This window comes from Mobula hypostoma, chromosome 11 (genome assembly GCF_963921235.1).
Source record: "Mobula hypostoma chromosome 11, sMobHyp1.1, whole genome shotgun sequence".
NCBI classification, from domain to species: Eukaryota; Metazoa; Chordata; class Chondrichthyes; order Myliobatiformes; family Myliobatidae; genus Mobula; species Mobula hypostoma.
The window spans coordinates 701,388-724,580 of record NC_086107.1 but is presented as its reverse complement, the minus strand read 5'-3'; the positions used below and the strand labels follow the sequence as shown (position 1 = coordinate 724,580).

The 23,193-nt window shown below is 47.1% G+C and overlaps 1 protein-coding gene across 1 annotated transcript in view; it reads right to left on the bottom strand.

Annotated features, from left to right (window-relative positions):
- Window positions 1-9,100: 9,100 nt before the first annotated feature.
- Window positions 9,101-23,193, bottom strand: part of LOC134354210 (secretin-like) — a 38,019-nt gene continuing 23,926 nt past the window's right edge. Inside the window, exons 3-5 of the mRNA XM_063063104.1 lie at window positions 19,886-19,990; window positions 10,776-10,859; window positions 9,101-9,411 (exon numbers count right to left, since the gene is read on the bottom strand). Of these exons, the coding sequence (XP_062919174.1) occupies window positions 9,309-9,411; window positions 10,776-10,859; window positions 19,886-19,990 (292 nt within the window). The 3' untranslated portion in view covers window positions 9,101-9,308. The remainder of the gene's footprint in view (window positions 9,412-10,775; window positions 10,860-19,885; window positions 19,991-23,193) is intronic.

Here is a 23,193-nt window from a genome sequence, read left to right as displayed (position 1 = left end):
CAAAGGTGTTGGGGAAGGGACAGAGTCAGTCCCTTTGCACCAGATACACTTACAAAGCAACCTGGTCTCTGGACTAGTCACGATCGGGGTGAGGTCCGAATTACCGATGAAAGACGTGGAAGTCTTGCTCGGTAATGACATCGCCGGAGGAATCGTGTTCCCAGTCGTGAGATTGACAGGTCAGCCTGCCAGCATTGAGGCCCCGCCCATGGACTCACAGGTTCATCACGGGCCCGCGATAGTGAATTTAGCTGAAACATTTCTGCCAACCTTGTACGAGAAGGGGGTAGAAAATGGAAAGAAAAAAGGTAGTGAGACAAGAGGCAGTGAGGGAGCTGGGACAGACGTATCAGTAGCCAGGAAAGAATTTGTGCAGATGCGGGAGCGAGACGAGGGGCTGATGGTTTTGGCAGAGACAGCTCTCTCTGACACAGCCTTGACAAGGGAACTAGTAGGCTATTGTGCAGAGGAGGAAGTGCTAAAAGGGAAATCAAGTACAGTATCCGCAGATGAGGAGTGGGGGGTGGTGCAAAAGAGTTATGGGGATGAGGTTTTTAACATGGCCCACGAGGTACCCCCCGGTGGACATTTTACGGTGCTGGAAGAAACAGTTGGTGGAATCATGAAAGAGATTTACCGGCTGCCCAGGGGGAAGAATGTTATTGATCATGACCGATGGGAACTGAGACGGTCACCGGCTTTTGATATGCTAACAAACCTAGTTGGTGTTAGCGTGGAAATCAATGAAGCTAGGGGCCCCCTGATAAGAGGAAAAAAACATTTTGAAAAGATTAGGATGGGATCGATCAGATGGGAGAAGGCTATTGTTTTGGCCAGGTCTACTGATAAGGTCTCTCCCTTAATCCCCGAACAAAGCGAGTCTTTAGAAGAAGTAATTAAACGACTCGTACCCGTGTGTTTGATTGTCCCGAGGAAATGCAAAGAACTGGGACGTTGGGTGATGTCTGTTACAATAGGTAAACCTAGTAAACAACACCTATATTTAATGAGTAATTCAGTGACTAAAGGGCTGATGAACACAGAGGTGTGTATTGGCAATTTAATACGGCTGTCTGAAGCCAGCTTGATAGTGAACCTTGAAAAAAAATGAATTCGGCCACACGAGGGTCACTTACCTGGGAATTGTGGTAACACAGGGGCAGCTGGCAGCGATGCAAGCTACAGTGCAGGCTATCGCTGACCTCCCAAACCCGACAGACAAGAGGGCCCTCAGAAGGCTCTTGGAGATGGTGGGGTACTGCAGGAAGTTTTGCAATAACTCTGCGGTCAATACCCGTCCCCCTCCTACTAAGCCCTTGCGAGAGAAAACTGAGTCGGAATGGGACGACCCTTGTTATTGTGGTCCGGGAAAAAGCCAAATGGGAGGTTACATTGATCGCAATTCATCAGTGTTTTTGGCCATTATGAAGTTTGCTGAGTTGGAGCCTGGTCTAAGGGATTATTAATAACACGTGTAAAAGGAACAGAAAATTCGATGACTGTCTGTCAAGGTGTTGACAGCTTCAAACTTGCTGTGTTAGCCAAATAGCTGATAAAGATGTATATTTGTGTATGTATCAAATAATGTATTCATGTTTGTAATTTTTACCTCCCGGTAAAAATCCTTAAAGGGGGGAAGTGTGACGAGAATACACATAAAATTAAGATGTTTGCTGGCCTGGGTTAGCATCAGTGACATCAGCAAGTGGTCTGCCACCTGCCCTCAGGGGAAGGAGAGATAAGGAACAATGGAGCAGCGTCTGGAGATGTGTAATGAAGGGACATGGGAGAGAGAGCTGTCTGGAGCGGCTCCCCCTTTGAACCTTGAACTGTTTGAAGTGATGGACAGACGATACCCCAGCAGGGGGATAAAAAGGGACCGGTTCGCTAAGGCAGGACACACGCCACCCGAGGTAACGAGACCCTGGAAGCGGTACGCCTCTCACGAGTTGGTGAGAAGTATCGGACAACGCACAGGGTGGAAAGGTACGATCAGCGGGAACCCGGTGTGTGTCCGCCCTTGCCTGGGTGCCAGGTTCACTGCAGAGGATCGACCGCATCTGGAGGAGGGGTCACAGTCGGTGACCTCAGGTGACATCACCAAGGACCCGCCCAAAAGCTCCTTGTGAGCCATCTCGCCGGTCTGTGAGTGAAGCCGTTCTGAATGATCAGTTGTTCCTGTTCTCTCTCTCTCTCCCCCCACGTTGTCCATCGCCATGGCAACGATTACTGCAAACTGAACTACTAAACTGGACTGAACTTTGAGTCACTTTGAAATTTGGTCATTTACCCCTAGACAACGATAGAGCTTGATTGATGCTGTTATCTTAATTCTGTGCACATGTGTGTTTATCATCGCTGAACTGTTGCATTTATTATCCTTTCGATTACTGTGTTGCTTGTTTCTTTAATAAAACTTTCTTAGTTCTAGTACTCCAGACTCCAACTGAGTGATCCATTTCTGCTGGTTTGGCAACCCAGTTACGGGGTACGTAACAGGGGTTATATGGGAGGTAGAGTTTAAGGGTCGGCACAACATTGTAGGCCGAAGGGCCTGTACTGTGCTGTGCTATTCTATGTTCTATAATGACGGAAAGTTCTTTCTCAGACTGGAGGACTGAGTGTGATGGCGTGTCTCAGGTGTGAGTACTAGGCCTATAGCTGTTCAGTATCTACATCTATGTTGAACATGGTGTGGAGGCTTGTATTGGCTGACCAATAGTGTGTTGGACAGATTGGACTGGCTACCAATAATGCATTGGACAGATTGGATTGGCTGCCTAATGCTGTGGTGGACAGATATACTTTATACTTTATTGTCGCCAAACAATTGGTACTAGAACGTACAATCATCACAGCGATATTTGATTCTGTGCTTCATGCTCCCTTGATCACAAATATTAAATATTAAAAATAGTTTAAATTAGTAAATATTAAAATTTTAAATTATAAATCATAAATAGAAAATAGAAAAATGGGAAGTAAGGTAGTGCAAAAAAACTGAGAGGCAGGTCCGGATATTTGGAGGGTACGGCCCAGATCCGGGTCAGGATCCGTTCAGCAGTCTTATCACAGTTGGAAAGAAGCTGTTCCCAAATCTGGCCGTACGAGTCTTCAAGCTCCTGAACTTTCTCCCAGAGGGAAGAGGTACGAAAAGTGTGTTGGCTGGGTGGGTTGTGTCCTTGATTATCCTGGCAGCACTGCTCCGACAGTGTGCGGTGTAAAGTGAGTCCACGGACGGAAGATTGGTTTGTGTGATGTGCTGCGCCGTGCTCACGATCTTCTGCAGCTTCTTTCGGTCTTGGACAGGACAGCTTCCATACCAGGTTGTGATGCACCCTAGAAGAATGCTTTCTACGGTGCATTTATAAAAATTAGTGAGGGTTTTAGGGGACAGGCCAAATTTCTTTAGTTTTCTCAGGAAGTAAAGGCGCTGGTGGGCCTTCTTGGCAGTGAACTCTGCTTGATTGGACCAAGTCAGGTCATTTGTGATATTGACCCTGAGGAACTTAAAGCTTTTGACCAGTTCCACTTGTGCACCACTGATGTAAATGGGGTCGTGCAGTTCGTTACTCCTTCTGAAGTCAACAACCAATTCCTTCGTCTTGCTGACGTTGAGGGATAGGTTATTGTCTCCGCACCATGCCACCAGGTTCTTAATTTCCTCTCTGTACTCAAACTCATCATTACCCAAGATACTGCCTACAATTGTTGTGTCATCAGCAAACTTATATATTGAGTTTGATGGAAACTTGGCTTCACAGTCATGGGTGTACAGTGAGTACAGCAGGGGGCTGAGTACACAGCCTTGTGGGGCACCGGTGCTCAGAGTGATTGTAGAGGAGAGCTTGTCCCCTATTTTTACAGCCTGGGTCCTGTCTGTGAGGAAGTTGAAGATCCAGCTGCAGATCTGAGTGCTAAGGCCCAGGTTCCGAGGTTAGGAATCAGTTTATTTGGAATGATGGTATTAAAGGCAGAGCTGTAGTCAATGAAAAGGAGCCTTACGTATGCATCTTTATTCTCCAGGTGTTCTAAGGAGGAATGTAGGGCCAGAGAGACGGCATCTGCCATTGACCTGTTGCTCCGGTATGCGAATTGCAAAGTGTCGAGGTTGACCAGTAGGCTGAGGTTGATGTGTGCCATAACCAATCTCTCGAAGCACTTCATAGCAATTGATGTGAGAGCCACAGGTCGATAGTCATTTAGGCATGCCACCTTGCTCTTCTTTGGCACTGGGATTATCGTTGCCTTCTTAAAACACGAGGGGATCTTAGACTGAAGCAAGGAGCAGTTGAAGATATCAGCAAACACTCCAGCTCGCTCGCTTGCACAGGCCCGGAGAACACGTCCTGGGACGCCATCTGGGCCCGTTGCCTTCCTTGGATTTATCTTCAGAAAGGCCCTTCTAACGTCCTCCTCGGTGACGATGAATCTCGATGCCGCCAGGTCCAGTTCATCCGGAGGGAGCAGGACACTCTTCTGTTCGAATCTTGCGTAGAATACGTTAAGTTCGTCAGGAAGAGAAGCGCCACAGTTATTGATATTTCCAACCTTTTCTTTGCGCCCAGTGATCTCATTTAGACCCTGCCATAGTCTACTGGCATCCCTCTGGTTAGCCTGTGCTTCCAACTTAGCTCGGTACTGCCTCTTGGAGCCCTTAATGGCTTTCCAGAGTTCACGCCTGGATTCCGTGTAGCGACTGGTATCCCCGGACCTAAAAGCCGCAGCTCTAGCCTTTAAAAGGGACTTGACCTCATAATTCATCCAAGGTTTCTGGTTAGGGAATACCCGGATCGTCTTGCGAGACACACAGTCCTCCATACATTTCCAAATAAAGTCCATGACAGCTGAGGCATACTCATCGAGGTTAGCTGCTGAATCCTTGAATACTAACCAGTCCACCGATTCAAAGCAGTCACGGAGGACCTCATCCGCTTCCTCCGTCCAACGTGACACCACCTTTGACATCGTGACCACCTGCTTCAGTTTCTGTTTGTAAGCCGGGAGGAGGAATACGGCCTGATGGTCCGATTTTCCGAAGTGAAGTCGTGGGACGGAACGGTAGGCATCCTTGACTGCTGTGTAGCAGTGGTCAAGTATATTCGGGCCTCTAGTGGGGCAGGAGACATGTTGGTATAACTTTGGCAGCACCTTTCTCAGGTTGACCTGGTTAAAGTCCCCGGCTGTAATGAGATTGAATTGGCTGCCTAATGCTGAGGTGGACAGATTGGATTGTGTCAAAGACAGGTTTGGTTACTTTTTTATGTTTTCTGTTACTTCATGTCTGCGCTGGTGTCTCTATGGTGACCTGTGGTTAAAAATTAGATACTCAGTGTCCGTGAGCAAAACTTGCTGTACCTTGTCTGGGTCACAGAATAGTGAGATGATGAACACTGGCTCTGTCATCACCTGGAGAAAATTGGACGCAGGAGAAGGTGGGCAGCCAGAGGTAGTAGTACATGTTGGTATAAATGTCATAGAGAGAGAGAAAGAGAGAGAGGGAATGGATCATGCACACTGAATATCAGGAGGGAAATCAGCACCTGTGGGACAGTAGTCACTGGACTACTCCCTGTGCCACGTGCTGGTGGGCGTAGATGGATTACAGCGTGGGATTTTGTTGTGTTGCTCTGTAAGCCGTTCCCATCTGCGTGTGTTTGACCCACAAACTCTCTCCATATACTTATCTAGATGGCTTTTAAATATCATAAATATTATCGCGTTAACCGGTATTCGTGGTAGACCATTCCAAATACGTACCACCCTTTTTGTGAAGAGCTGCCCCTAATATCCTATTAAATCCCTCACCTCTGATCTTAAGCCTATGTCACCTTGTATATAGCACCCATCCCTGGTAAAAAAAGATGATGTGCTTTCACCCCATGATCTTACACACTTCTCTCACGTCGTCCCTCAATCTCCTACTTTCCATAGAACTAAGTCCTAATCCTTGTCTTCCCCACTGCTTTTCTTTAACTCAGGATCCCAGGACCAGGAAACACCCTGGTAAATCTTTTCTGCACTCTTTCTAGCTTATTAACATCTTTCCTACAACAGGGTGACCAAATCTGTCCACAGAGCTGCAAGTGGGGCCTCACTGATTACTTCTACAACTGCAGCATTACTTCCCGACTCCTACACTTTGTTCCATGACTGATGAAGGGCAGAACAGCTCCCTTACCATCTGTCTACTTGTGACAGCACTTTCAGTCAACTGTACATATGCATTCCTAAGTCCCTGTGTTCCATAAGCCCCCTACCAATCTCTCTACGCAATGGTCTGGTATCCCAAAATGCCACAACTTTAAACAATCTATGGATGTGGACCAAACATCCCTCTGGTCCTCCACACTGCTAAGTATCCTGCCATTAACTTTTGTTTTTGCTGCAAATTCAACCTTCCAAACTGAATCACTCCACACTTTTCTAGATTCAATTCCATCTGACAATTCTCAGCCCAGCTCTGCATTCGGTCAATATCCCATTGTAATCTATGACTATCTTCTGCACTATCCACAACACCACCAATCTTCATATCATCTGCAGATTTACTAACCCACTCTTCCACTTCCTCTTCCAAGTCATACATAAAAATCACGAGGAGCAGGGGTCGCAGAACAGGTCCCTGATCCCTGTGGAACACCACTGTTCACCAACCTCCGGGCCGAAAATGCTCCATCTACAACCACACTATGGGAAAGCCAATTCTGATTCCACACAGCCACATTTCGCTGGATCCCATGAGTCTTGCCTTTCTGAATGAGTCTATCATGAGGAAGTTTATCTAATGCATTGCTAAAGCATTCACTCCTCTACCTTCATTAATATATCTTGTCACATCCTCAAAGAATTTAATCAGAATCATGAGGCTAAACCTCCCCTCGCAATGCTATGCTGACTATACTAATCAAACTGTGTTTCTCTAAATTATCATAAATCTTCTCTCTAGCAACCCTCTCCAATAGTTTGCCCATCACTGATGTAAGACTCACTGGTCTATAATTCCTAGGAAAGATTCTTGATTAGTCAGGGCATGAAGGGATACGGGGAGAAGGCTGGAGATTGGGGCTGAGAGAAAAAATGGATCAGCCATGATGAAACGATGGAGCAGACTTGATGGGCCAAATGGCTTAATTCTGCTCCTATGTCTTATGGTTTCATAGTCTTATAGATTATCCCTATTACCTTTCTTGAAAAATGGAACATTTGCCATCCTCCAATCCCCCTATGAACTGTGAGGATGCAAAGGTTATCATGAAAGGCATGGCCGTCTCCTCCATCACTTTCCGTAGTTACCTGGGGTGTATCCTGTCCTGTCCAGGCCCGTGGATTTATTTATTCAAATACTTTTCAAAAGTTCTAACACATCCTCTTTCTTATCTTTAACATGTTCCTGCTGAATTGTGTACTTGACATTGACGCCACTTTCATCAGTGTCCCTCTCACCAATGAATACTGAAGTACAGTATTTGTTACAAACTCCCTGACCTCCTCTGAATCCAGGGACATGTTTACCTCCTTTACCCATGACTGGTCCTAAACCTCCACTAGTCGTCCTCAAACCTGTCAGAAATGTATAGAAGCCCTTGGTGTTTTTCATAATCCTATTCACCTAGGCCTTGTCATTTCTGGAGAAGGGTTTTGAATCTTTTTTTCCACTCAATTACACCCAGGATAACTTATAGCAATTAAGGCCTCACAATACTCCAAGTGAGATCTCACCAGTTCCTTATAAAGCCTCAATATTATATCTTTTATTTTATACTCTAGTCCTCTTGAAATGAAAGCTAACAATACATCTGCCTTCCTTACCACTGACTCAACCTATTAACCTTTAGAGGATCCTACATGATCACCCAGGTCTCTTGGCACCTCAGTTTTCTCGTGGTTTAGAAAATAATCTATGCTTTTATTCCTTCTACCAAAATGCATGACCGTGCATTTCCCAACAGCCTATTCTATTTGCCATTTCTTTGCCCATTCTCCCAATCTGTCCAAGTCTTTCTGCATCTTCTCTGGTTCCTGAACACCACCTGCCCCTCCGCTTATCTTCATATCATCCACAAACTTGGCCACAAAGATATCAATGCCATTATCCAAGTCATTGAAATATAACATAAAAAGAATCGGTCCCAACACAGACACATAACACCAGAAGAGATAGGAGCAGAATGAGACCATTTGGCCCACGAGTCTGCTCTGCTATTTCTTCATGGCTGATCCAATCATCCTCTCGGCCCCAGTCTCCTGCCTTCTCCCCGTATCCCTTCATGTCCCCAACCAATCTATCAACCTCTACCTTAAATATACATAAAGACTTGGCCTCCACAGCTGCCTGTGGCAAAAAATTCCACAGATTCATCACTCTCTGGCTAAAGAAATTCCTCCTTACCTCTGTTGAAGGTGCAACGGAGGTTTAGAGGAGGTTCACCAGGTTGATTCCAGAGATGAGGGGGTTAGACTATGAGAAGAGATTGAGTCACCTGGGACTGTACTCACTGGAATTCAGAAGAATGAGAGGAGATCTTATAGAAACATAGAAAATTATGAAAGGAATAGATATGGTAGAGACAGGAAAGTTGTTTCCACTGGTAGGTGAGACTAGAACTAGGGGACATAGCCTCAAGATTCGAGGAGTAAATTTAGGATGGAAATGAGGAGGAACTGCTTTTCCCAGAGGGTGGTGAATCTGTGGAATTCTTTGCCCAACGAAGCAGTGGAAACTACCTCAGGAGATATATTTAGACAAGGTTGGACAGATTTTTGGAATCCATTGCGACAGGCGGCTGTGGAGATCAAGTCATTGGGTATATTTAAAGCAGAGGTTGATAGATTCTTGATTAGTCAGGGCACCAAAGATGACGGCCTAATTCTGCTGCTATGTTTTATGGTCTTATTTGGTTGTACGTGGCTTATATGCCTCAAAACCTTCCCCGTTCAGAGGGTCTTGCTGCAATTAGGCACTGGTGCAGATTGAAGTTTGTCACAGGAAATTTGTTGAGATAGATGAGTGTCCATTGCTCAAAGTCTACTGACAGATACCAAGAGATTTCCTTTGTGTAGGCTCACAATAAAATGTCACAATGCAGAAAAATGTTGCTCAGAATCTTTACTGTTTTCTTTCAGTAACATTGCAGGAATATTCCCCTTGACATGACCATTAAGCGTCAGTTACACAGAAAGGTTAGTGTAGAGTTATACAACAAAATCCACAGCCCACTGATTCATAAAGGGGAGACAGATGGTGAATGACACAAATGCTTTCATCTCTGACACCATCTCCAGATCGAATGCTTGCGGTTGGTTAACTAGATGGGGTGGAGTGGGAGCCCATTCTGTCTCATATCGCCCATCATCTGAGTGAAAATGGGACACAGAAGCTGCGCTTCATTCACTTCCGTTTCAGAAAGGCTGTGGAGAAACAAAGATGGTTTAGACCAATGATCAGCACTTGACGTGCAGACAGTGTGAGACACTGTGGGCAGCATGAACCTCACTCACAGGTGAGGGCACCAGCCTCTGGTGCAACTGCTTTCCCCTGGAGTACATGGACCCCAGCCTCCTTTCCCAGTTCACACCAGCCTGCCCCCACACCACAGATAGTTGCCAGCCCACGGTAGGAGAGGGACTCGACTGAAAACCCTGGGCTAGGGCATGGTCTAGGCTGTTTCATTGGGGTGGGCTGGGCTGGGCTGGGGTGTCAAATCCCTCTCCCACCACCTCTAGGAATACCCTGTCTCAGCCTGGCTCACAAGTCCTTTAGCTTGAAAACATTGGGAACTCATGGGTGATCAGAGCAACTGCAGCAACAAGGAGTATCTCCAATTGTCCCATGGTCTCTCCAACATGTCTGTTACACCATGGCATGGCCAAAATCCATTATTCCCCCACTCATAGCCCTAAGAAGGCGAGGGGTGAGCCATCTTGATGATCGACTGACTGCATTCTTTCAGGTGAAGGTACTTTGACTGAGCTGTTGGGTAGGGTGTTCCAGGATTCAGACCCAGTGACGATGAAAAAATGGCGGTATAGTCCCACTTCAGGAGTGCCTTTGCACATCACCCTCAGTGTCATCAAAGCAAGGTGACTGATCATGGTCTTCAGGTTGGGTAGGAAGTACAGCACCCTATCTCTATGAATAGTGCTGAGCTGGAGAAGGTGGGAAGGGGAAGGGGGAACAAGGATGTGCGGAAGCTGGAAAGGGGAAGGGAGGTGGGAATGGGGAAGAGGGAGGTGGAGAAGTTGGGAAGGGGAAGGGGACATGGGGAAGAGGCAGTTGGGAAAGAAGGGATGGGTGAAGGGGGAGTTGTGGAGGGGTTAGCTGGAGAAGTTGAGAAGGGGAATGGGGAGGTGGAAGTGGGAAGGAGGCAGGGGAAGGTGGGAATGGGGAAGTGGAGGTGGGAATGCAAAGGGGAGGTGGAGAATGTGGGAGTGGGGAAGGGGAGGTGAATGTGTGAAGTGGGGGGAATGGGGTACACTGCCCTGCCTGTATTAATGTTGCTGAAGTGGAGTGGATATGGAGCTTTCGGTTCCTGAGTGTAAATCTCACCAAGAATATGTCCTGTTTACACAACATGGACATCACGGCCAAGAAACCTGCAGGTGATAGTGTTTCTATTCTGAACAAAATTGGCACAGGACGGTTGACCCTTTTCCAATGTTTGGCCAGATGGTGGCCGAACAGTCATTACGCAAACTTTCTCCAGATACTGGGGCTGACAACATTTTTCAGTCAAACACATCGGTAGAACTTACTGCACAAGTTTACCCTTTACCTGTTAGTTAATAGTTTTGTGCGGATCCAGTTGAGACAGAACACGTTCCTTCCGTTCTCATCAGCCACGATATTCTGTTCATAACTGCAAATGTTGAGTGCAGATTGCTTAGTGGTTTGGTTGTCACTGGTTGTCTGACCGCTGTTAACTTAACAGCAGTACAGCACAGGAACAGGCCAGCCGGCTCACCGCGTTTGTGCTGTTTATGAAGCCAATCAAAACTAATCCTTTCTGCATGCACATGGCCTATGGTACTGTGCACAAGATGCTGGAATGCTAGAATGCCCAGAACTTTTGCACAGTACTGTAGTAATTTTATGTATTGCACTGTACTACTGCCACAAGAAAAACTAATTTCATGACGTATGTGAGCGATGATAAACCTGATTCTGATATGGATCTCTATTGTGGACCGAGAGTGGGAAGGGGGCAGGGAGAGGGGAATCACATTTAGGAAAAGGCGAAGGGCGAGGGGAGGGAGCGGGAAACACCAGAGAGACATTCTGTAATGATCAATAAACCAATTGTATGGAATCAAGTGACCTTGCCCGGTGTCTCAGGGCTGGGTGTGTCTGCACCCACAGCACCAGACCAACCACTGGAACTCCTTTTCTACCACCTATCCAACACCCCTCCCATGGCACTTCACCCTCACCACTTTCTACCACTTGTCCAACACCCCTCCCATGGCACTTAACCCTCACCATTTTCTACCACTTGTCCAACACCCCTCCCATGGCACTTCACCCTCACCATTTTCTACCACTTGTCCAACACCCCTCCCATGGCACTTCACCCTCACCATTTTCTACCACTTGTCCAACACCCCTCCCATGGCACTTCACCCTCACCATTTTCTACCACTTGTCCAACACTACTCTTGTGGCACCTCACCTCACCATTCCCGTCATCCTTTGCTCCTGCCAGATTTTAAAACTTTCTCTCCACTCCACGTTGACAAGTACAATTCTGTGCAAAAGTCTTAGGCACCTTAGTTATATATGTGTGCCTTTGACTTCCGCGCAGTACTGTAAAATCCCTCCATTGCCTGTCTGTCCATGTGTTTGTCTAAATGCCTCCGAAATGCCACTATCATATCTGCTACCACCACCAACCCTGCAGGACAATTCGAGACACCCATCACAGTCAGTGTGAAAGAAATTTCTTGCACACCTCCTTTGAATATTCTTCCACTCAACAAAAACATTGTCTGTCGACTCTATCTGTGCCTCTCGTAATCGTGTTATCCTCGATCAGGTCTCTCTTCATCCTCCGCCTCTCCGGAGAAAACAACCCAAAATTTGTCAACCCTCTGCTTATAGCTCTTGTCCACTTATCCACATCCAATATCTTACGTACTCTCCCAAAAGGCTCCACATCGTTCCTGTAACAGGGTGACCAGAACTGCACACATTACTCCAGAATGTTCTACGGAGCAGTGTGATTTCTTGCACTTTATATCAGGAATAGAGATGGAATGTGAGGGAAGATGACCAACTTGAAAGAAACAACTGGGGACGCAGTTCTCCTGCCTAGAGTGTCGAACATCGCAGCAGAGACCTGGTCTGGCTCCCAACTCGGTGATGATAACCAAAGGCAGCTATCTGGCTCACTCACATAGAGTGAACTACTTTCAAGTGAAAAAATAAACCTCAGGATCAGCAAAGAAAACAGCTTGTGACCGACTTCAGGAAGGTGGAATGGATCAATGGGGAATGGGACATATTGCTCTGACTATATCAATGGGAATGGGACATACAACTCTGCCTGTATCAGTGGGGAATGGGGCATATTGCTCTGATTGTACCAATGGGAATGGGACATACAACTCTGCCTGTATCAATGGGGATTGGGGTTGACTGCTCTGACTGTATCAACGGGAATGGGGCATACCAGTTTGACTGTATCAATGAGAGTGGGGCATACCACTCTGTCTACATCAATGGGGAATGAGCATACCAGGCTGATTGTATCAATGGGGAATGGGCATACCACTCAGACTGGATCAGTGGGGAATTGGGCATACTGCTCTGAATGGATCCGTATGGTGTGGTGGCGAAGGTGGGAATTGGAAAGGGGAATGTGGAGATTGTGGAATTGGGAAGGGGTGGTAGTGAAGGTGGAAGTAGGGAAGTGAAAGTTGGAGATGTGAACCGGATAGGGGGAGCTGGAGGTGGAGAAGGTGGGATTGTGGAAGGGGGAGGTGAAGAAGCTGGGAAGGAGGAGGAGGTGGAGAAGTTTGGAACATGGAAGGGGAGATGGATAAAGTGGGAATGGGAAGGGAGAGGTGGAGAAGGAGGTAATGGGGAAGGGATGGTGGTTTATTGGATGCGGAAGAGGAGGTGGAGAAGGTGAAAATGAGGAAGGTGGACAGGAAAGGTGGAGAAGGTGTGAAGGGGTAAGACAGAGTTGAAGAAGTTGGGGATGGGAATGGTGAGGTGCTGAAGGTTGGAATGGGGAATGAGAAGGGGAGGTGGAGAAGGTGGAAATGGGGAAGGTGGAGAAGGCAGAGAAGGGCGAAGGGAGAGGTGGTGTCATTGGGGAAAGGGAAGTGGAGAAAGTGGGATTGGGGAAGGGTAATATGCGGAAGGTGGGAATTGGAAAGGGGAGATGGAGAAGGTGGGAAACAGGATGGGGAAGTTGGCAAAAGTGCGAATGTGGAAGGCAAGGGAGAAAGGTGAGAAGTGGAAAGGAGGAGATGGAGAAGTTGGGAAGGGGGAATGGGGAGTTGGAGAAGTTTGCTAGCCTTTGGTTCCTCTGTGGAAGATCACATGGAAATTATGGCTAAGTGAGCGCATTCTACTTCTTCAGAAGCCATAAGACCATAAGATGTAGGAGCAGAAGCAGGCCATTTAACCCATCGAGTCCGCTTCGCTATTCAATCATGGGCTGATCCAATTCTTCCAGACATCCCCATTTCCCTGCCCTCTCCCCATATCCTTTGAATCCCTGGGTATTCAAGAACCTATCTATCTCTGCCTTAAATGCACCCAATGACTTGGCCTCCACAGCCATGGCAACAAATTCCACAGATTTACGACCCTCTGAATAAAGTAATTTTTCCGCATCTCAGTTCTAAATGGACGTCCTTCAATCCTGAAGTCGTTCCTTCTTGTCCTAGAATCCCCTACCATGAGAAATAACTTTGCAATATCTAATCTCTTCAGGCCTTTTAACATTTGGAATGTTTCCATGAGATCCCCCGTCATTCTCCTGAGCTCCAGGGAATACAGCCCAAGAGCTGCCAGACGTTCCTCATATGGTAACCCTTTAATTCCTGGAATCATTCTTATGAATCTTTTCTGAACCCTCTCCAATGTCAGTGTATCCTTCCCAAAATATGGAGCCCAAATCTGCACACAATACTCTAAGTGTGGTCTCACGAGTGCCTTATAGACCCTCAACATCACATCCCTGCTTTTATATTCTATATCTCTAGAAATGAACTGGACAACGGGGTGACCAGTTGACCAACGGGGTGAGAGAAGGGTAGTGCAGTCTGATGTGACCAGAATGAACATTAAATTTTCCTGAATGCTATTGGTATCGCTTTGCTTTGGAAACTGAAGTAGAAAATCTGTTTATTAAAGAAGAACGACGCATAGCAAAGCAGATATAGTTCCTCCTCATTTAATGAAGGACACTTTTGATGGCATCATTTCTGGTTTATCTGCCACCCTTGTGCCTCTCGTTGTCATTCTGGAGGCGTGCAGTCCTTTCATCCCCCGTCTCTTCATCTCTTCTGTTTGTTCTTTGTCTCTGATCCTGGAGACGTGCATACCTCTCCTCCTCTGTCTCTTCTTCTCTCATCTTTCTTTGTCCTGACTCTTTGATCCTGGAGTCATGCGGCCCTGGCCTCATCCGATTCTTGTTCTCTCCCTCTCCTTGCCGCTTCCCGACGATGTTTGGCATCATCTCTTAACCATAATGTCCCCCTTCCCTTTCCATGCAGCATAATTAGGCTGCCTATTTTTTTTACCCTAATGCTGGATAGAAGATACGAAGCAGTGACACAAAAGGATGCTGATTATTCTTGATGATGTGGTTAGCGCTCTCCTAAGTGGACGTGATATAGTCATGCAAACATGAGGAAATCTGCAGACACTGGAAATTCAAGCAACACACTCAAAAAATGCTGGTGAACACAGCAGGCCAGGCAGCATCTATAGGAAGAGGTACAGCTGACGTTTCGGGCCGAGACCCTTTGTCAGGACTAACTGAAAGAGGAGATAGTAAGAGATTTGAAAGTGGGAGGGGGAGGGGAGATCTGAAATAATAGGAGAAGACAGGAGGGGGAGGGATGGAGCCAAGAGCTGGAAAGTTGATTGGCAAAAGGGATTCAAGGCTGGAGAAGGGAGAGGATCACGGGACGGGAAGCATAGGGAGAAAAGGGAGTGGAGCCCAGAGGATGGAGAGCAGGAAAGGAGTAATTGTGAGAGGAACAGAGGGAGCAAAAAGAAAAAGAGAAAAAAAGGGGGGGAAGAGAGAGAGAGAGAGAGAGAGAGGAAGAGGAATAAATAAATAAATAAATAAATAAATAAATAAGGAAGGAAAGAAGGAAGGAAGGGAGGGAGGTGGGGCATTAATGGAAGTTAGAGAAGTCAATGTTCGTGCCATCAGGTTGGAGGCTACCCAAACGGAATACAAGATGTTGTTCTTCCAACCTGAGTGTGGCTTCATCTTTACAGTAGAGGAGGCCGTGGACAGACATATCAGAATGGGAATGGGACGTGGAATTAAAATGTGTGGCCACAGGAAGATCCTGCTTTCTCTGGCAGACAGAGCATAGGTGTTCAGTGAAACGGTCTCCCAGTCTGCGTCGGGTCTCGCCAATACATAGCAGGCTGCACCGGAAGCACCGGACGCAGTATATCACCCCAGCCGACTCATAGGTGACATGTCACCTCACCTGGAAGGACTGTCTGGGGTCCTGAATGGTGGTGAGGGAGGAAGTGTATGTGTAAGCACTTGTTCCGCTTACAAGGATAAGTGCCGGGGGGAGATCAGTGGGAAGGGATGGGGGGGGACGAAGGGACAAGGGAGTCGCGAACGGAGCGATCCCTGCGGAAAGCGGGGGGGGGAGGGAAAGATGTGCTTAGTGGTGGGATCCTGTTGGAGGTGGTGGAAGTAACGGAGAATTATATGTTGGACCCGGAGGCTGGTGGGGTCCGGTATACTGCAGACGTCTTCCACTGTGAAGACTGATGCAAAATACACATTCAGTTTCTCTGCCATCTCTGCATCTCTCATTACAATATCTCCAGTGTCATTTTCTATTGGTCCTATATCTACCCTCAACTCTCTTTTACCCTTTATGTACTTAAAAAAAGATTTTGGTATCTTCTTTAATATTAGCCGCCAGCCTCCTTTCATAATTCATCTTTTCCTTCCTAATGACCTTCTTAGATTCCTTCTGCAAGTTTTTAAAAGCTCTCCAATCTTCTGTCTTCCCACTTGCTCTGGCTTCCTTGTATGCCCTCTCTTTTGCTTTTACTTTGACTCTGACTTCACTTGTCAGCCACGGTAGTGTCCTTCTTCCATTCGAAAATGTCTTCTTATTCGGAATAGATAGTCTTACACTTCCCTCATTTTCTGCAGCAACTCCAGCCATTGCTGCTCTGCTGTCCTTCCTGCAAATGTCCTTTTCTAGTCAACTTCAGCCAGTTCCCCTCTCATGCCATTGTATTTTCCTTTATTCCACTGAAATACCAACACATTGGATTTTATCTTTTCCCTCTCAAATTTCAATGTGATCTCGATCATATTGTGATTACAGTTCCCTAAGGGTTTCTTAACCTTAAGCTGTCTTATCACCTCCGGATCATTGCACAACATTCAATCCAGCACAGCCAATCCCCTAGTGGGCTCAACAAATTCTCTCTCCTGAGGTCCAGTACTGGCCTGGTTATCCCAATCCACACTCATGTTAAAATTCCCAACGATTATCATGACATTGCCCTTCTGACATGTCTTTTCTATCTCCTGCTGTAATTTGTAATCCACATCCCGGCTGCTGTTTGGAGTCCTGTTTACAACTACCATTAGGGTCCTTTTACCCTTGCCATTTCTTAACTCAACACATAGAGACTCTCTCTACACCTTCCAATCCTATGTCATCTCTTTCTAGTGATTTAATATTATTTTTTGTACACGGGGCCACACTACCCCCTCTGCCTACTAACCTATCTTTCCGATACACCGTATATCCTTGGACGTTCAGCTCCCAATGGCAGCCATTCTTTAGCCAAGTTTCAAAGATGGCCAGAATGTCATATTTGCCAATCTATAGCTGAATTTCAAGATCATCCATTTTATTCCTTATGCCGTGTACATTCAAATACAACACTCTCATTACAGTATTTGTTGCTTTCTGATTTAACTGCACCGTGCCTCTATTGCTCTGTAACTCATCCCACTGGTTGTGTTTATGCCTCATCTCCTACCTGTTCTTCCTATCATCCCTGTTGCACACTGTCTTTGATTTATTTCTGTTTTCCCCTTCTTCAGCCATATCACTCTGGTTCCCATCCCGCTGCCAAATTAGCTTAAACCCTCCCTAACAGCTCTATTAAACCTGCCTGCTTGGATATTGGACCCCTTTGGATTCAGGTGTAACCTGTCCTTTTTGTACAGGTCGTACCTCCCTCAGAAGAGGCCCCATGATCCAGGAATCTGAAGTCCTGTCCCCTACACCAGTCCCTCAGCCACACATTAATACGCCTGATCATGCTATTCTTGCACTCACTAGCACATGGCACAGGCAGCAATCCTGAGATTACTACCCTAGAGGTTCTGCTCTTCAACTTCCTACCTAATTCCCTGAACTCTCTCTTCAGGACCTCCTCCCTTTTTCTACCTATGTCATTGGTACCAACGTGTACCAAGACTTCTGGCTGTTCACCCTCTCCCTTCAGAATACTCTGCACCTGATCTGATACATCCCGAACCCTGGCACCTAGCAGGCAACACACCATGCTGGCATCTCTATCAGGCTGACAGAACCTCCTGTCTCTTCCCCTCAGTATGGAATCCCCTATGACTACCATATTCCTCATCTTCCCCTTTCCCGTCTGCAGCACGGAACCAGGCTCACTGCCATGGAAATTTGCCCAGTCCCTGAATCCCCTCAGCAAACTTTGTTGATGCATGATCTATGGTGGTGTATATCACTGAAACGTTCCTCCCTTCCATAGACTTCTTGTATATTTCCTCAGAAATCAACCAAAATAAATGCCTCTCCTTCCTCAAAGAATCTCTTTTCTCCCCCTCACATTGAGCAGAAAATATAAAAGCTGAAAGTAGACACCACCAGACTCAAGGATAAAATTCGCAAAGGGATCAGTTGTACTCTAAAGCTGAACTTGTGATTTCTCTCTGTCTCTCGTCTGTAACGGTATGTGGCCTGCACAGCCCTCTCTGTGTAAGTGTAAAACTAATTCTGCAATCCATTATTTTCCATTTTCTAATACCTCCCATGAGGGGAAGGTACGTAACACCCACACCAGGACCATCAGACTCAAAAACAGTTCCTTTCCCCAAGCAGTAAGGCTGATCAACACCTCCACCCATTAACTTCACACCCCCAACCACCACTACTTTATCATTTCCTGTCAGAGTCTCTTTATGTACAGACACTCCTGTCCTCAGCGTCACTTTATGGACATAAATCAATCTATGTATACAAGCTATCATATGTATTTATTTTTGTTGTATTGTTTATTCTTGTGCTGCATCAGATCCTGAGTAACAATTATTTTGTTCTCCGTTACATTTGTGTGCTGGAAATGATATTGAACAATCATGAATCTTGGTGATTGTACCGACAGAGTATGGCAGGCAAACCAAAGTTTCTCACCGTATCCTCCTACACATGCTAACAATAAACAAGTTCCCAGCAACAACAGACGAGGAATGGACACAAACCCACAGCACTAATGGGGTTTCAATTATAGTCCTGGCAATTCTGCTCAGGAATTAAAGCCACACCCTCCCCTCCACAGGGCAGCTTGTCTGCAGTGGAATACCCAGGTTCCAGTTCCAGTTGCCTCAATACAGGAAGGGTGTGGATCCTATAGGGAGGCTGCAGAGATTTACCAGGATGCTGCCTGGATTAGAGAGCGTGATTTAAGAGAAAATCTTGAGTGAGCTGGGGTTTTTCTCTTTAGAGCAAAGGAGGATAAGAGGCAAGATTGAGTGGACAGTTGGAGAATTTTCTTCTCCCAGAGCACAAATAGCTAATACAAACAGGTATCATTTTCTGGTTATTCAAGGAAAGTATGGAGGGCGGGGTGATATCAGTGATAGTTGTTTTCACACAGAGTGGTGAGTGTGTGAAATTCTCTGCCGGGTGGTAGAGACAGATACACCAGGTTTAGAATCAGAATCAGGTTTATTTTCACTGGCATGTGATGTGAAATTTGTTAACTTAGCAGCAGCAGTTCAATGCAATACATAATATAGAAGAAAGAAAAAACACAAAATAAAATAATAATAAATAAATACATAAATTACAGTGTACATATATTAAATAGTTTTAAATCATGCAAAAAACACAAGTAATGTATATTAAAAGAGTGAGGCAGTGTCAAGGGTTTAATGTCCATTTAGGAATCGGATGACAGAGGGGAAGAAGCTATTTCTGAATTGCTGAGTATGTGCGTTTAGGTTTCTGTACCTCCTACCCGATGGTAACAGTGAGAAACGGGCATTAGCGACATGGAAGAGACACACAGATGATAGAAAGGTGGAGGGCTGTGTGGGAGGGAAGGGTAAGATTGATCTTAGAGCAGGTTAAAGGGTTAGCACAGCATCATGTTACCGTGGTTCCTGAGGTGTTGTCCCTCGCAGTGAGCGGTTGGGCTGGGCACTGAGGTCACTGAGGCTGTGATGGAAGGGGGTTAACTGCTGAGTGTCCTCACTGAAGAAGAGATCCTCACAATCAGGACAGGCATTCCGCACCTCCCCTCCCTCCACCTCGCTCCATCCCCACCTCTCTTCCAACAACTCATTCTAATTCCCCACCCCTCACACAACCGTAACCCCACCCTATGGCTCCACTTCCCTTGCCTGTCATCCCCCCTCACCCCTCCCAGTCTCATTCTCTCGCACACCTTCTCCGAGACACGCCGAGTTTCTTCAGAAACTCTCTGGCAGCGATCTGTAAGCGCATCTTGCTGAGTTCACTGGTGAGGATCCCATCAGCATGCCTCTTGTGTCTGCAGGTAGAACAAAGAACACAGACCACAGGGCATCCTCAGTACTACCAACACAGAGTGTGACCCTCCCTCAGTACCACCCCTCCATCAGTGACCCTCCCTCAGTCCCACCCCTCCCACACTGTGACCCTCCCTCAGTACCACCCCTCCCACAGTGTGACCCTCCCTCAGTGACCATCCCTCAGTACCACCCCTCCCTCAGTGACCCTCCCTCAGTACCGTCCCTCCCTCAGTGACCCTCCCTCACTGACCATCACTCAGTAACATCCTTCCCTCTGTGACCCTCCCTCAGTACAACCCCCTCCCTCAGTAACACCCCCCCACAGTGTGACCCTCCCAGTCTGACCCTCCCTCAGTGACCCTCCATCAATACCATCCCTCCCTCAGTAACACCCCTCCCTCAGTAACACCTCTCCCTCAGTACCAGCCCTCCCTCAGTACTACCCCTCCCTCAGAGCCTCTCCCAGTGTGACCCTCCCTCACTACCCCAATTTTTTTCCAAAACTATAGAGTTCATTCACACAAAAACACACTAAGTACAAACATTCAGTATTTACAAGACAGCAATAAAATTCAAATTAAAATAAATTTATTACTGTCTATAAAACAGTCAATTCCCTGGGAGACCCACCACTCCCAGAAATCTCCCACTGTATCTATGGTGACTGCATGCTCCCTTTCCAAGGGCAATCGGACACAAACATACCCCCTGGAAGAGGGACAGGCTGTCGGCCCTGGCAGAGCCCCTGACTGCCCGCTGCCTGGAACTGTGAGTGGCCATCTTGGCCATGCCCACAGGAGACCCTCCTTGCGATCCACCCCCCACCGTACTGGGTGCCCGTATGTGAGGAGTGCGGGGCTGAAGTGTAACCAGAACCTGAGCAGAAGCCCCTTCAGACACTCAGACAGGGGCTGCAACCTCTCACACTTCGTATAAGTGCGGTAGACTGACTCCCCTCGGGCACAGGATGGACAGGTGGACGGGGTGTCAGTGAACCTGCTCAAAAACCTGTTGTACGGTACTGCCCGATGTAACACCTTCCACCCCAGGTCCTCAGTGTACAGGGGAAGCACCCCTGTATAGAGAGACTTCCACTGGGGACCTCCTCCGCTGCCAGATGGTGAAGCAGACCATCAAAGTGAGTCTGGTCAGCAGATGAAGGCGAGGAAATGGAAGGTGTGCAAGAGAGCCATACAAGAACTGCCTCAGCCTGGCATGGAAGGGCATGGTGGGTATCCCAACAAGATGGCTCACGTTATCCTGAGGCCTGTGTCTGATGTGCATTTCTGGCTGAACAGGTGTTAGCATTAGCTGGTCGGTGGTACAGTGGCTTCAGCACCGGACTTCAAGGCGAGCGGTCCTGGGTTCGAATCCGGCCGAAGCATGCTGTCTCGGAGGCTGGTCACTGTACAGGTATCTCTGCAGGGTCCTGAGGCAGAGAAAGCGCATCACCAGCCCATGCTGTCTCGGAGGCTGGTCACTGTACAGGTATCTCTGCAGGGTCCCCGGCGGAGAGACGTCAGCTGGGTGAGCACACACACCAAAAACTGGCCGCCCTCCACACTCTGGACTGCTGCAGAGACCCAATGCCTCCTGCTTCCCCAGAAGAAGTCCACCAGCCTCTTCTGGATCCTGGAGACAAAAGCAGTGGGCAGGACTAAAGTAGTTAGCCGATACCAGATAATGGAGGTGACCAGCTGATTTATAACTAATGCCCTTCCCTGGAATGAGATTGCACAAAGGAGGCCCAACCAGCATCCCAGCCGAGCAAAGATTTTTGTCTCCAAGTCATGTCAGGTTGCTAGCCAGGCCTGCTCTGTGGAACGTAGGCAGAGGAGATGTGTGTTGCTCTCAACCTCTCTGGTAGGCAGCCCACCTGCCACTGACCCCTCAAGAAGCCCACACTCTTCTCCCAGTTGACCCCTGCAGAGGATGCAGCTGAGTAGATCTGCTGGCAGTCTCACATCCTCTGCAAGTCAACAGGTTTGGTGACCATGAGGAGGAAGTCATTGGTGTAGAACCAGACCTGTTAACCTCTTACAGAGAAGGCACTCATACAAATGGAGGGTGCAGGAGTTTGATCTAACACCAGTGTATTGTGCCTAAACAATGGAGACTACAATGGGATGAGGGAGGATTTGGCTAGTGTAGACTGGGTACACAGGCTATATGGTGGGACAGTTGAGGAAAAGTGGAATACTTTCAAAGAGATTTTTCACGGTCCTCAACAAAAGTACATTCCAGTTAAAAGCAAGGACAGTAAGAGTGGGGAGAGCCAGTCTTGGATAACTAAGGAAGTAAGAGAAGGCATCAAACTAAAAGCTCATGCATACAAAGTCGCCAAGGGTAGTGAGAAAGTGGAAGATTGGGAAGATTTTAAAAAGCAACCAAGAACTGCTAAGTGAGCAATAAAGAAAGGGAAGCTAGTGGTGCAGAAGGAAAGAGAGAGAAGAGGGGAGTGGTAGTGATAGGGGACTCGACAGTGAGGGGAACAGACAGGAGATTCTGTGGACGTGAACGGGACACCCGGATGGTATGTTGCCTCCAAAGTGCCAGGGTCAGGGATGTCTCGAATCGTGTCCACAACATTTTAGAGGGGGAGGGAGAGCAGCCCGATGTCGTAGTATATATTGGTACCAATGACATAGGAAGGAAAAGCAAAGAGGTCCTGAAAAGTGAATTTAGAGAGCCAGGTAGGAAGCTGAGAAGCAGGACCTCCAGGGTAGTAATTTCTGGGTTACTGCCTGTGCCACGTGCCAGTGAGGGCAGAAACACGATGATCTGGCAGATAAATATGTGGCTGAGAAGCTAGTGTAGGGGGCAGGGCTTCAGGTTCTTGGATCATTGAGATCTCTTCTGGGGGAGGTATGACCTGTTCAAAAGTGACGGGTTGCACCTGAACCCGAAGGAGACCAATACTCTCATGGGCAGGTTTGTTACAGCTGTTGGGAGAGTTTAAACTAACTTGGCAGGGGGGGTGGGAACTGGAGTGAAGGGACTCAGGATAGGATGGATGATAAAAAAGTAAAGATAGCGTGCAGTCAGACTGTCAGGAAGGGCAGGCAGGTGATGGGACTTGGTTGCAGCCAACAGGCTGAGTATCAAATCATTAGGGATGCAGTTAGAAAGGACAGCAAATACAGTACTCAAGGTATTTTATCTAAATATGCATAGTATAACAAATAAGGTGGATGATCTTGTT